The following is a 14689-nucleotide window of genomic DNA, read 5'->3' as shown; positions in this document are numbered from 1 at the left end:
TAGAGTGAAGTGCAAAAGTGTCTGTCCCTGTTGGAGATGTGTGTGTCCAAGAATGAGGCTAATTCTAAAGAGTAGTCCATGGTAAGTCTGATGGTGGAATGGAACTTATCGATATCGCTATGTAGTTGTTTCAGTGATTCCAAGCCCTGTGTCCAAAGAAAGAAAATGTTGTCGATGTATCTGCTGGTCAGAGGTCCTGTGCAGCAAAGAAGTCTTGTTTGAACTTGTGCATGAAAATGTTGGCGTATTGGGGAGCAAATCTGCTTCCCATGGCTGCTCCTTGTGTCTGGATGAAGAGCTCACTGTCAAAGGTGAAGACATTGTGCTCGAGGATGAGTTGTAGGTTGGCATCTGGAAATTGGCAGTTGTTAGTATTGAGTTGTGAGTCTTTAGAACCCGTTGCCACAGAAAGCAGAGTCCTTGGGTATATTTAAGGCTGAGATAGATCCTTGATCAGTCAGGGAATCAGCAGTTACAAGCAAAGAACAGGGATGAGGAATGAGGAATGTCAGCTCAGCCATGAAAATATTGAATGGCAGAGCAGGCTCGAGGGGCTGAATGGCCTCCTCTTGTTCCCATTTCCCTTGGTCTTACAGTGTTGTCATTGTGAAATACTGTCCGAAATAGCCTTAATGTCTAACCTGGTAGATTTTCTACAGGTGCAGATTAGACAACTTACCTTGGGGTTGTAGCCTTTGTGGCACAGTGATACTGTCCTTACCTCTGGGTCAGGAGGCCCAGGTTCAAGTCACCTCTGCTCTACAGGTCTGTCATAACAGGTTGATTTTTAAGAAAAGGGAAAAACTGACCTGAGTCCCTATTTGCATGAACATACTAGGAAACTGTTTACATTACTAAACTAACAACAGGATGCCAGACACAGAAATTTCTCAAACCAAAGGCTGTAAATTGGGAACATTTGATACTAACAAAAGGGAGAAAAAAGTATTGCTTATTTATTTTCTAACTAGCAATACTGCACAGAGTGAAAATATGAATCTGCCAAGTGACTTGTAAAATTAGATATTGAAGAAACACATTGTGCAATATTCCAGACAGAATTACTTCATAATTAAAAACTGCAGGAACAATGGCACAGAATTACTCTTCCTAATTTACAGCAACTTCTCTCTTTTCTGAGCAATTAAAGTCTAATTTTGAATATTCATTTGTGGAGTCGATGGCATTGCAGATGACAAGCTATTAAATATGCTGACGTGGGGACACATAATATATCGAAGTACAAAGAATAATATAAAGTCAATTTTCAACAATGATGATTCAGTCTGTAATGGGACAGATGTTTTGTTCTCGCTATCAGTTGTATTATGACTGCCGGAATGAAAGTGGATACAATAAAACAATTAGCAGAGAAAATAACAGTCTAGGATGTATTCTCATTAGAGAACTATGTTTACAGGATAGGAGACCGTCGAAATGGAAATAAGTAGTAAAAAGGACATCTGTCTTTAATGCGCTTGTTGCAGAAGGAAAATTAATCACGGGAATTTTTCAATGTTCCAAATGTAAAAACATCTTGATGTTGCAGGTTTAGTTCATGCTCTCTACTGAACTACCAAAACACTGAGACTGCAAACTGTCCTTATTCCCTGTTAGTCCCGTTCTGTTGCAACTGATATTTAACTCATTTAAACATCTAAAATAAAAAAAAATGAACCCCTGCGTAAGAACTGGACTGTAGCTGCATGCATACTGGACTCCAGCTGCATGCATACTGGACTCCAGCTGGCAATTATATTATCTGCGGGTCTGTCAGGATTTGAGTGTGGAGAATAGAGATGTAAAGCAGGGGCGGATTTTGCTGCGAATGGACAGCGTGGAACTCAGAGTCTCCACCCGCAGTCAAGCCTGGAAATCAGGGAGTTCCCCAGGCATGTACAGTGTCTCAATGGATAGCACTGCTGCTTCATTGTGCCAGGGACTTAGGTTAAATTTAAGGTTGTTGCGAAGATTTGTAGCTTGGTTTGTGGGTATGTCAACTTGCTCGCCAATCTGGCTGCTTATATTTCAGATGTTTCGTGATGATACGTCTGAGCTATAACCAGCCAGCTCAGCGAGCAAGTCAACAACATTACTTACCTAGGTTCAATTCCATCCTTGGGTGACTGTGGATTTTGCACATTGTCCATATGTCTGCTCCAGTTCCCTCCCACAGTCCAAAGATGTGCAGGCTAGCTGGATTAGCCATGAGTAATGCAGGATTGGGTGGGAGTCTCTTCAGAGGGTTGGTGTAGACTTGATGGGCTGAACAGCCTCTATATGCACTGCAAGAATTCTATCTATGGGTCTCTGTCCCAGCAGAGCCAACAAACATGGAGCACATGTGAAGTTAGACTGAGACTGAACTCACCAGAATAAATTAGGGATGATACTTCTGCACAAGTACCTTTTACTGGTTCCCTCTAAACTAGCTTAAGTCCACCGAGATGTCTTTTCAAAAGCTGATTCCTCTGTCTCTTCAATCTCTCTTTATGCCACCTTTAGTCAATCTAGGATTTGGTGTTGGACTGACTTGGTGCTCTTCATTCCTTGCCCAGGGGTTTGCCAGTTTAGAAAGAGCCTGCTGTAGAAGAATAGCTTCCACATCACAATAGGCACCATCCCAGAGAGAGCCTGGGAACTGATGCCAAGCCACTGAACAAGTCAGAGTTGTCCTATCGACGCTGACAGCACCATGGCGTCATTCTGTGTCATCAATAGAGTGCAAAAACCACAAATGATTCCAGTGTCTTGAGATAACAAAGACTCCCCATTTTGCAAATTTTAATTTCTTTATATTTATTTTTAAAGCAGGGTTTAGCCTGTAAATAGAAGCTACAACCCCAAGGGGACCCCAGGCGCAGAAGGACCTGGGTGTATATCTGCACAGATCATTGAAGGTGGCAGAACAGTTAGTGAGAGCAGTAAATAGAGTGCACAGTGCCCTGAGGTTTATTAATGGGAGCAGCAAGTACAAGAGCAAGGAGGTGATACTGAACTTGCATAAAACAACCTTCTCAACTGGAGTATTGTGCACAGTTGTGGACACTGCACTTTTAAGAAGGACGTTGATTTGAGGTTGACAAGAATAGCTGTAATGATGAGAAACGTTAGTTATGAAGACAGATTGGAGAAGTTATGGCTGTTGTCCTTGGAGAGGTAAAGGCCAAGTGGAGTTTGATAGAGGTTTTTAAGATCATGAGGAATCTGGACCGAGTAGACACAGAAACTATTCCTACTGGCAAAAGGATTGAGGTCTTAGCAAAGGTAAGGTAAGGGTCACTACAGGTGTAATGCAAGTACTGCAGATCTCAAAGTCGATGCATATATAACCTGACTGTGCATAAATTTGGCAGTCAAATGACTTTTATTTAATAGTCACATGTATTTTCATTAGAAAAACAGTAAAATAGTGAAAATTATTTTCACTGTCACCATGATCCAGTGCCATCTCAAAGTTTCAAGAAAAAGTTAAGATATTGTTTCAAATCAATCAGTTCTGAGACTTCGCCACCATCCCTCCTCCACTGTCACATCACTGTCTACACCAGACCCAACCAAATGGTGATGCCAAACACCATCTTTCATTACCAGGCCTACTTCACTGACGTCCCCTCTGCTGTTTTATAAGCTGCTGATTCCGATACCACAGCGGATAAGTAAGGGCTCACTTGCCACTGCGAAGTCCTCGTGGGTGCCACCCAAGCTCAGGACAAGCAGTAAAAAAAAGTTGTCAGAGTGGACAAGCCCTGACTCTGTCACCATCTTTCCCATAATGCAGTTGGAAAATAACACAGGTAAATGCAAGGTAGATATGCACTTTGGCAGAAATGGAGGATCACATTAAATAGTGAAGCAGACTCAATGGGCTGAATGGCCTACTTCTACATCTTATGGAAGTCTTAGGCTTATCCTTGATGTTGTGTTAAAATTCTCATGATTCTGTTCTCATGCAAGTAGAGAATGCATACCGTTTAAACATTTCAAATGGCACAAGATGTCAACTTTTAAGAGACCCTCTGCCTTCAACAAACTCAAATTTGTCTCTGCTATATTTCTCAAAGGATAAACATTGATAAATTGGTTACCCAATGGTACCAAATTAGAGATTGAACCCTACAGCCTCAATGTTATTGAGTGGATATTAGGAATCTTCCAATAATTGCTTGGAGTTGGGCACAAGAGTTGGGTCAGAGCAGGAATTAGGTCAAGAAAATGGGGAGATAAACTGGGGAAATCAAGCAGTAGGAAATTCAAGTGGGGTGATGGTGGAGGGCAAGAGAAGAATCAAATGTCTGGATTTGGGGTACAGGAGGCTGGTCAAGAGGTGATAGCAATCAAGTGCTTAGAATTGGTGTAATGACTGCACTTATTAAATATCGTGCTTCCAGCACTGCTCCGTCTGGCTCCCCATTCCAGTAACTTACTTTTGAAATGACAGTCAGTTTTGCTAATGCAGCAAACACTGACACCAGTTACTACAGGACAAAAACAGAATGGGTATCTTAAACAAAGGGACCTCACACTGTTACAGTGTCATCTTTCAGTTTAAGCATTTTTCAGTTTCAACTTAAATTTGGCATACTATGCAAGATAACTCCCTCAAAATTCAACTTAATTTAAATTATCTTGAAGCAAATTTTGCAAAGATTTAAACTAACTCAGAAGGTTAAAAATTGAGTGCCAATTTTGTTTAAACATGTCTTATGCGGGTGTAATGCACACAGATCAGCAGATAAGTCCACTCACTGAACTGATACACATAAAAACTATGGCATCCACATCCAATGTCTCAGAAAATTGTGTATTCATAAAAACTTGCTTGATTTTGAAAAGGAACAAGGAGATTCTAGAGTATATAAACCAGCATTTCGCTCAGAGTCTAACACAGTTCCCTGATAACCAAGCAAAAATTGGGACTACAGTGAAGTGCTTTCTTGGGGCAAAAATGGTTTTCAGCAGCAAAACAATTGTGGATCTGTTTAGTGAAAGTTACTATGGTGCAGAGCATCACCTAGTGGTTTATACTACGCCTGCATATCCTTATTGATATTTCATTTGCTGGGGATTGCTTCAGCAAATGTTTGTGTTTTTGGTTTGGCGATTCAGATACCAGTTATAAACTGGAATGTCAGAAAACCTTGCCAAGATATGATGGACAAAACTCATCTACTATAATTGTCAGGATAAAATATTGAGCACAAATTTCTAACTTCCTTGAACTTTAAAAACTGCAGGATCTATACTCATTCACAGGATTCAGCTCTGGTTAGACCAGCACTTATTGCCCCTCCATAACTGCCAAGAATCAGCCATGTTACTGCAAGAATGAGGCTGTTATCTAGACTGGTGTTAAAGGAACAAATCTACAAATACTATTTAAATTGTCAAACATTCTCAACTCACCTTTCAAAGCATTTTTTAAAAAAGAAAATTCAAAGTACACCACAGGAGCTAACAAAAATTTGATATGGGGGTCAAGGCACACATTCAGACAAGTAACCGAAAGCTACTTCACAGGTAGTTTTGCAGGGGTCACTGCTGACAAAGTGACTAAATTAAATGGGGGCATAAACAAGGCCAGAACTGGAAGGAGCACAACAGGATTTGATAAAGAGATGTGTTCGTACAGAAAGACAAAGTGTTGCCAATATAGTTCATTACCAAGGGCAACAAAAGGACAAGATCTGCTGAAGATCAATACTCTCCCTAGGCTGCAGACACATTCTAAAAACAGCATTTTTGAATGAAACAAAGAACTGCAGGTGCTCAAAAACAAATTGCTGGAGAAACTCAGCAGGTCTGGCAGCATCGTGAGAGAAAGCAGTGTTAACATTGAGTCTGGTGACTCCATCAGAACTGTTAACATCATTGAATTCGCATCTACTGTTTTGTCTTCACAGATGTTGTCAGACCTGCTAAGTTTTGCTAGTACCATTTTAGTTTAAAATATTCCATTGCTTGCTCATGTACTGAGTTCATAGCCTGATTAAAGACAAACAAAAGTGGTTTCAATGTTTTATTATAGACAGGTTGCATGTTTTAGAAAAAGAATCCTAGGATCTTTCCTCCCGTGTGTTTTCGTTTGGCCTCTTCGTGGTCCATGATCCCTGCTGAGGTCGTTAGAACGAGGTACCTGTAGATTAAAAAAAAAATTCTCAATTTCAACCCAAAACCTTAACCATTTGGAGTTCAAAGTAGAAAGCTTTATTGGCCACAAATTTTCAAGCCAATATTTTCTGACAATCACATCTACAGTAATGAACAACATAAGCATTAATTCAGGACCAGACATTTGACTGCATTTCTGTATTCAAATGTCTGCAAGGACCGAACTATCCCTCAGACAGTTTGCCAACAATAAATGGTTCAATATACCAAATAATCCAAAACAATTCTACATTTTGACTGAACCAAGCAAAACGCATCTTAAATTTTGTTACAAAGTTATTGGTGCTTTTGCATTCTTGTAAATTTCTAGTAGAACCTTTAGCTATTCTTATTCTATATATGGCAATTTCCACACTGCTAAAGACTTTATTCAAATTTAGTGTGCATTGATTGGAGAAGTTTCCTGCTTAGATTTAGCCATTAACACACTCCATTCCTAATTCCATAATCTGTTCAAAATTGCAGCCCAGTTCAAAGTCCAGTCCTAATAATAATGCAGTTTAAAAAGGAAAATTAAGGTTTTAGCCATGCCCCAGTACCCGAGCAGACTCAATTCAATTTAAAAAGAATGTACTCATTTAAAAAAAGATTGAAATTAAGTCAGAATACAGCCTTAAAAGCTAGTTTCCCACTAGCTTTTATTGATTTTGGTGCAGAAACAGGGCAGTTAACTGCACAGTTGGTTTGTGCACCAAATAAGGTTATCATGAAGGACTCTCCTCCTCAACCTCTCCCTCACCTTGAAGGGTGGTAACTCAGGTTAAACCAACACATCTCTTAAGGAGTGCGTTGCCTTACTTTGTAAGGAGTTTGGCAATCAAGGATGACAGTGGGTCTTAAAAAAAAAAAGAGACAGACCATTACATTCAAGAGCAAACTATACAGTAAATGGAAAAGCCCTGGGGAAAACTGATGCACAGAGAGATCTGGGTGTTCAGGTCCATTGTACCCTGAAGGTGGCAACGCAGGTCGATAGTGGTCAAGGCGGCATACAACATGCTTTCATTCATCGGACAGGGTACTGAGTACAAGAGCTGGTGGGTCATGTTACAGTTGTACAAGATTTGGGTTCGACCACATTTGGAATACTGCGTACAGTTCTGGTTGCCACATTACCAAAAGGATGTGGATGCTTTGGAGAAGGTTCACCAGGATGTTGCCTGGTATGGAGGGCACTAGCTAAGAAGAGAGGTTGAGTAGATTAGGATTATTTACATTAGAAAGACGGAGGTTGAGGGGGGACCTGACTGAGGTCTACAAAATCATGACAGGTATAGACAGGGTGGATAGCAAGAGGCTTCCCCACCACCCCTCCCCCAACCCCACAGAGTGGGGGACTCAATTACTAGGGGTCATGATTTCAAGGAGAGAGGGGAAAGTTTAAGGGAGATATATATGTGTGGAAAGTTCTTTACGCAGAGGGTGGTGGGTGCCTGGAACGCATTGCCAGCAGAGGTGGTAGAGGCAGGCACGACAGCGTCATTTAAGATGCATCTAGACAGATACATGAATGGGCAGGGAGCAGAGGGATACAGAACCTTGGAAAATAGGCGACAGGTTTAGGTAGAGGATCTGGATCAGCGCAGGCTTGGTGGGCCGAAGGGCCTGTTCCTGTGCTGTAATTTTCTTTGTTCTTATTACAAGACTGGCTAGACACTGGCAGAGGGGAACAACTGAAGGGGGAACTGTATTGATCAAGAGAGCAACATGCATCATTCTCCTCCTGTCCACCAAGACATGTATGCAATGCTCAACACAGGCTCACGTACCTTGAAATACAAGGAGACAAATGGTCAAGAGCTGTGTGCCTTAGATAGCACAACTGAATGCTTTTGTAATTTAAGAGTAAAGTGTAGTGGGACTTTTCAAATTGGGAAACAAGTCCTCATGTAAAATTTAGGCTCAATCTGCCATCCATCAAATCCAAGCTGGTTGATTTGACGTCTTTCCTCATTCAGGATTAGAACCTCATGTAAACCTGGTCTTTTGATGGGACCAATCACATCAATGTAGATGAAGCACTGACCCCATGAGGAAGGTAGCAGCAGCAGAGGAAAGCAAAACGAGGAGGACTGCAGTCAGTCTAGGAAAACCAACAGCTTCCCAGGGTACATTCGTGGCCCAGTATTCTGGTCACAGACTATAAATGCCTTGTGGTCATAATCAGAAAGTGAATAAAACAAGGCACACACAGGGTTAATGCAGTATGTAAGCAATGAAGTGATGGAATGCGTAACGTAAGCAAGAATGAACAAAGCTATATCTACATGAATAACAGCGCTGAGCAGTTAATCTTTCTGAATACATAACTCTAACTGACCTAAATTCTGCTGTTGAGTGAAACTTACACTGAATAGGTGACAGAGACACAACCTGAACAATACATATCAGGGGGGTAAGGGCTTTTCTCATTGGAGCAAAGAAGAATGAGAGGTGACTTGATAGAGGTGTACAAATGATGAGGCGCATAGAGTGGATAGCCAGAGACTTCTTCCCAGGGCAGAAATGACCATGAGGGGGCATAATTTTAAGGTGATTGCAGGAAGGTATAGGGGAAATGTCAGAGGTAGGTTCTTCACAGTGATGGGTGGATGGAATGCACTGCCAGCAGTGGTAGTAGAGTCAGATACATTAGGGACATCTAAGCGACTCATGGATAGGCACATGGATGATAGTAAAATGAAGGGTGTGCAGGTTAGTTTTGATCTTCAAGTAGGTTAATAGGTCGGCACAACATCATGGGCCGAAGGGCCTGCACGTACTATGTTAAGATGAAGAATTAGACCTTGTATTTTACATCCACTTGAGCTTTCCCAAGTAATCTTGGAATCCATTACCCAGATATTATGCCCTGCCCAACTCACCCAAGCCTAAACCAGAACCAAAAAAGCTGTCCCACTCCCAATGGCTTCACTGTATTATCGTTAGACTATTAATCCAGGAACTCAGCTAATGTTCTGGAGACATGGATTCAAATCCCATCATGGCAAATGGTGGAATTTAACTTCAATAAAGAACCTGGAAATAAGAGTCTAATCATGACCATGATTGCACTGTTGATTGTTGGAAAAGCCAATTTGATTCACTTACGTCCTTCAGGGAAGGAAATGTCATCCTTACCTAGTCCGATATGGTGAGATTCCAGACCCACAGCAAAGTGGTTGACTCAACCCCCCCCAACCCACCTCAGATAATTAGGGATGGGGAAAAACCCTGGCCTAGCTGGAGATGCCAGCATCTCGAGTGAATTAAAAATGCAAGCTGTAGAAAGGTCTGATTAATGGACAGGAATCTACAGGAAGATAGTTTGGGGATAAGTGGCCAATCATTTGAGAAGTGACCAAACAGGTGGATGAGGGTAAAGCGGTTGATGTGGTGTATATGGATTTCAGTAAAGCGTTTGATAAGGTTCCCCACAGTAGGCTATTGCAGAAAATACAGAGGCATAGGATGGAGGGTGATTTAGTAGTTTGGATCAGAAATTGGCTAGCGGTTAGAAGACAGAGGGTGGTGGTTGATGGGAAATGTTCATCCTGGAGTTCAGTTACTAGTGGTGTACTGCAAGGATCTGTTTTGGGGCCCACTGTTGTTTGTCATTTTTATAAGTGACCTGGATGAGGGCGTAGAAGGATGGGTTAGTAAATTTGCGGATGACACTAAAGTCGGTGGAGTTGTGGATAGTGCGGAAGGATGTTGCAGGTTACAGAGGGACATAGATAAGCTGCAGAGCTGGGCTGAGAGGTGGCAAATGGAGTTTAATGCGGAAAAGTGTGAGGTGATTCACTTTGGAAGGTGTAACAGGAATACAGAGTACTGGGCTAATGGCAAGATTCTTGGTAAGGTGGATGAGCAGAGAGATCTCGGTGCCCATGTGCATAGATCCCTGAAAGTTGCCACCCAGGTTGATAGGGTTAAGAAAGCGTACGGTGTGTTAGGTTTTATTGGTAGAGGGATTGAGTTTCGGAAGGTCTTATGAGGAAAGGCTGAGGGACTTGAGGCTGTTTTCGTTAGAGGGAAGGTTAAGAGGTGACTTAATAGAGACATACAAGATGATCAGAGGATTAGATAGGGTGGACAGTGAGAGCCTTTTTCCTCAGATGGTGATGGCTAGCACGAGGGGACATAGCTTTAAATTGAGGGGTGATAGATATAGGACAGATGTCAGAGGTAGGTTCTTTGCTCCGAGAGTAGTAAGGGCGTGGAATGCCCTGCCTGCACCAGTAGTAGACTCGCCAACTTTAAGGGCATTTAAATGGTCACTGGATAATCATATGGATGATAATGGAATAGTGTAGGTTAGATGGGCTTCAGACTGGTTTCACAGGTCGGCGCAACGTCGAGGGCCGAAGGGCCTGTACTGCGCTGTAATGTTCCATCATTTAGGCCCGAGATGAGGAAAAAGTTCTTCAGAAAGGTGAGAATCTTTGCAGTTCTCTACTGCAGGGTGTTCCACTGTTAAACATACCCGAGGCAAAAAACAGCACTTAGGTACATGGGAACCAGGTGTGAAAATGGATTTGAAGTCCAGGATCATTCACAGTCATCAAACAGCGCTGCAGGATTGATGGCAACATTCTAAGCTGTATGTGTGCACCCACTCCATTTCATGCAGTGATTAGTGTCAGCACACCAATTGCAGCCATTAGGAGAATTAGACAGAATGCCGCCTGATCGGCCAAATGGACTGCTAACACTCCTACTTCAAGGGAGAATGGGAAGAAGGTGTAGAGGTAAGAGCATTATTCAGTTTAAAAGTGGGAAAGCATCAGAACTAGTAATTCTGGTTCAGACAGAACTGAACCTTCAGCGAAAGCAGAAAGCGGCTCCTATTAAGGGAGGCAAAGTTGCCATATCAAATGCATGAATCCTGAGTTCATATCCAACAACTGGAGTCCAGACTGGAATTTTACAAGAAACTAGAATCAAGGAATTCCTCTGGTTATATCCAAATTGATGAAAATCACTAAGAGCTCATTTCTAATCACTGGGAAACAACAATCAGGAAACTGCAAAGTGGCTTATGGAAACACAATCAGGGTGGCTACTGACATTTTTCAAAACAAATAAAAAGAATAAATTCTCAGGGAATTCAATCTAGCAAGAGGAACTAGGATGGCACATACAAAAAAGAACTAAACTTGTTTAAAAAAGGTTTTCTTCCAAACTAGATGCTCACCTGAAATAACTCAAATCTGTGGACAGCACAGATTCACTGCAAGCATTCAAAAACCAGCAGGATGTAGCCAGGAGGTTTAGTATTTGAAGGTGAATTAACTATTAACCAGTTACGTCAGTCTGAGTTTACAAAGTTAGAGGGGATTGATCAGTAGAAAAGTTTGATTTCCCAGCTCACTACAATTTGTATTCCTCTTCTTTTAAGAGATCATGGTACAGTTGATCCAACACTGATTAGGCTCTGGTCTCTATGGGTTCGGTTTGCCATAAACCAAGGTCAATAACCACAAGCTGCCTCCAAACTGAGGGGCAAAATGGTTCAGGTGAGCAAATCTTGCACCAACTTCCAAATCAAATATGCTTTTGAATATAGATCCCAGAACTCATTTACGCGTTTTTCCTTCAAAAGTATTAGCCAAGTCATAAATCCTATCCAGTTCCTAGGCTCCAAACAAACTGGACCTCTGATAAAATTCATAGCTTGGGTGTTTATCATTAATAGTCAATAGTCAAGACTCTAACAAGCTCCATGCCCTCCCCAGATACCAATTAACTCATCAGTAAACTGACAAGCAGACATCCCCTTGGTTTATGGCAAACCAAACGCATTGGAGATCAGAGAAGATTTCAGTGTTCTCGACTGTTAGTAGAACAAAACATTTAATCAAGAAAGGCTCAAGACATTCTTCAGCATTGTCACTTTGTGCCTTCGGAGGTATACAGCAGGAGTGACCAAAAGCTGTGAGTTTAAAAGCTGTGTTCTAATAGAACACAAAGTTAGCTGATTCTAGTGTTTCCAATGTGGGAGATGAAGCCCTGCAACAGACCAGATTTAGGGCTCCCATCATTCAACATCCAAAACAATGTAAACAGGCAACATCTACATCAACATGCCATACAAGCCCTTTAATCATGGGCTAGAAACACTGGAGTGAAATTTCTCATTTAGAAGTTTACAGCAAGACTTACCCAAACTGACGGGAAGGCAGGAGACCATTTTGCCACCTTTCCAGCTCTTTTACTTGAACATCGAATCTGGGGCTAATGACACCACACTATGAAGAAACAAGAAACAAAAGTCAGTCAGTGGCAAAGAACTGCTATCTACCTAACTGTCAAACAATAGATTAATTCTCCTTCAACAAACATCAGAAACAGATTATCTGGTCAAGATTGCAGCTTTGAGGCTGTTACACAGAATTTACTCCCATTCAAGAAATGGGAAATAGTTCAGTACTTTCGGAAATTCAAAACTAAAAAAACCTCAAGACCTGGGAAAGAGTGAAAAAAAAACACCAGTGCCAAAATGAATGAAGTGAGCACAGCACCTGAAAACAATCATACACAAGCAGAAGAGTCTTCATCTTCAAAATATGAAAACTGCAGAAAGGGCATAATTGCAAACCGTGGGAAAGTGATTTTATTTTTTTTTACCTTGTTCAGTCTACCAGTGAGATTGACAACTATTTTCCCACCTCTGTGGTCATCAATAATCTCAAACTCTCCGATGTAGCCTGTAAATAAAAAGACACGCTTTGAGGCCAAAGAAATTAGTAAGAATATTTTTAAAAGTTTCACAAATTGTTAACTGATGATCCTGACTCCAATTTAATAAACACCCCCATCACACTCTACATAACAGTCGTACAGAATTTATGACACTTCAAGCATTGACAGCCCAAAATATAGGAAAAGAATTAGGCCAAGCATTAAGTGTGATCAGCCATGATGGAATGGCTGATATGTTTCTCAACCCTATTCTCCTGCCTTCTTCTTGTAATACTTGATCCTCTTACTAATCAAGAACCTATCTACTTGTCTTAAATAACCAATGATTTGGCCTCCACAACCTCCATGGCAATGAGTTCTACAGCTTCACCACTATACTAACCTTCTTCAGACTCTTCTCCAACTCCCACCACCCTTACTATCCTGTGAAGAAGTACAATTAGAGAATCAAAAATAGATTAGCACAGGTCTCAAGAGCACCACTACCTTCCTGTCAGAGGCTGAGATTTACACAGGTTTATAAAATCACAAGGACCAGGGATAGGGGGAATAGCCAAGGTCTTTTCCTCAGGTTGGGAGAGTCCAAAACTAGACAGCATAAGTTTATGGTGAGAGGGGAAAGATTTCAAAGGGACTGAGTGCCAATATTTTCCACAGTGGGTGGTGCATATATGGAACATGCTGCAAAAGGTGGTGGTGAAGGCTGGTACGATCACAACATTTAAAAGGCACCTGGATAGGTACATGAAGAAGAAGGGTTTAAGAGGGATATGGGCCAAATGCTGTCAAATAGGACTGGATTAATTTAGGATATCCAGTCAGCATGGATGAATTGGACTGAAAGATATGTTTCTGTGCTGTATGCCTATGGTACCAGAAAGTCTCATCCTTTCCAGTGCAACACATGACAACCACCAAGGCAGTGAAAGAAACCATCTTACCATGCTTCATCATTACAGTCAGGAATCTCACAATCACTTTGGAGCATGGCCGGATGAGAACCTGGCGTTTTCCACGTTTCTCTGCATTGTTGATGCTGGTGAGGGCATCAGCGAGAACATTCATGCGCACCATGATGCCTGAAGATGAGGGAACAGGTTAGAGATGCTGCTCTTGTGAATTATTGAAGAAAAAAAAACAAAAAAAAAAAAAAAAAAATCAGCTGCAGAAGACCAGAAGGGGAGGTGAACACAAGGGACAAAGCAAACTGGGAGGTGGGGGGGTGGGGATGTGTGTGTGTGTGTATATGTGCGTGCAGGGGAGTAGAGGCGTCATTGTGGACCATCTCACTACCCTGACCCTACCCCAGTCCCAGATCCACCCCCTTCACCAGGGGAACCAAGACTAATGGGAGTGTAGAGTGAAAACATCACCCACTGTAAATCAGACAGCTCCCCCCACCCCACTTCACTGCAGCCGGGTCTCCACCACCCCGCCCCTGGGCCTTCCCTCCCGCCCTACAGCCTGCTCGCCTCCTCCCAATGAGCCGACAGCAAGGGGAGGGGGCACAATCCACCACAATATTTACACGGACTACGCACGTTTTGCCCGCCCATAGTCGCACCGGATGAATCCCCGCATCACATACTTGAAGGGGAACGGGAAAAGTCAGCGCCAATGCCGAGGATGGCGCTGATACAAGGCGGATTACCGCCGGCCAGACCCCGCCATCATCTTACCGCTTGGTCAATATGGCGAAAGAGGAGGAAGCGGCGGCCGCGACGCCTGATGGGGATTTCCAAATCTCGCGAGGGTTCGTCACGCCACTTTATCCCAACGGTCCTCCAGCCTAACTCATCAACTGTCAAATCATTCACCCTGTCCCTGCCTCCAG

The 14689-nt window shown here is 42.2% G+C and overlaps 1 protein-coding gene across 3 annotated transcripts; it reads right to left on the bottom strand.

Moving 5' to 3' along the window:
* Window positions 1-6006: 6006 nt before the first annotated feature.
* Window positions 6007-14658, bottom strand: rps15a (ribosomal protein S15a). Of its 3 annotated transcripts, none has more exons than XM_020533420.2 (5): window positions 14535-14658; window positions 13797-13934; window positions 12781-12860; window positions 12316-12401; window positions 6007-6136 (listed from the first exon to the last, which is right to left on the bottom strand). In XM_020533420.2, the coding sequence occupies exons 2-5, from the start codon at window positions 13927-13929 to the stop codon at window positions 6043-6045; spliced, it is 393 nt and encodes a 130-aa protein (XP_020389009.1). In that variant the 5' UTR covers window positions 13930-13934; window positions 14535-14658; the 3' UTR covers window positions 6007-6042. The 3 variants fall into 3 exon arrangements, with proteins under 3 accessions (XP_020389009.1, XP_020389008.1, XP_048465820.1); XM_020533419.2 differs by having other exon boundaries at window positions 14444-14572; XM_048609863.1 differs by having other exon boundaries at window positions 14397-14556.
* Window positions 14659-14689: the final 31 nt, after the last annotated feature.

Source organism: Rhincodon typus, chromosome 21 (assembly GCF_021869965.1).
Source record: "Rhincodon typus isolate 14 chromosome 21, sRhiTyp1.1, whole genome shotgun sequence".
NCBI lineage: Eukaryota > Metazoa > Chordata > Chondrichthyes > Orectolobiformes > Rhincodontidae > Rhincodon > Rhincodon typus.
Note: the sequence above shows the minus strand (reverse complement) of the source record. Positions and strands in the feature narration are given on the sequence as shown.

Coding starts and splice junctions, on each gene's coding strand:
- rps15a (XM_048609863.1), bottom strand. CDS start 14,436: ATGCGGGGATTCATCCGGTGCGACTATGGGCGGGCAAAAC. Junction 12,861..13,796: donor GACTGTAATGATGAAGCATG/GTAAGATGGTTT, acceptor TTTTATTTACAG/GCTACATCGGAGAGTTTGAG. Junction 12,402..12,780: donor TCACTGGTAGACTGAACAAG/GTAAAAAAAAAT, acceptor GTTTCTTCATAG/TGTGGTGTCATTAGCCCCAG.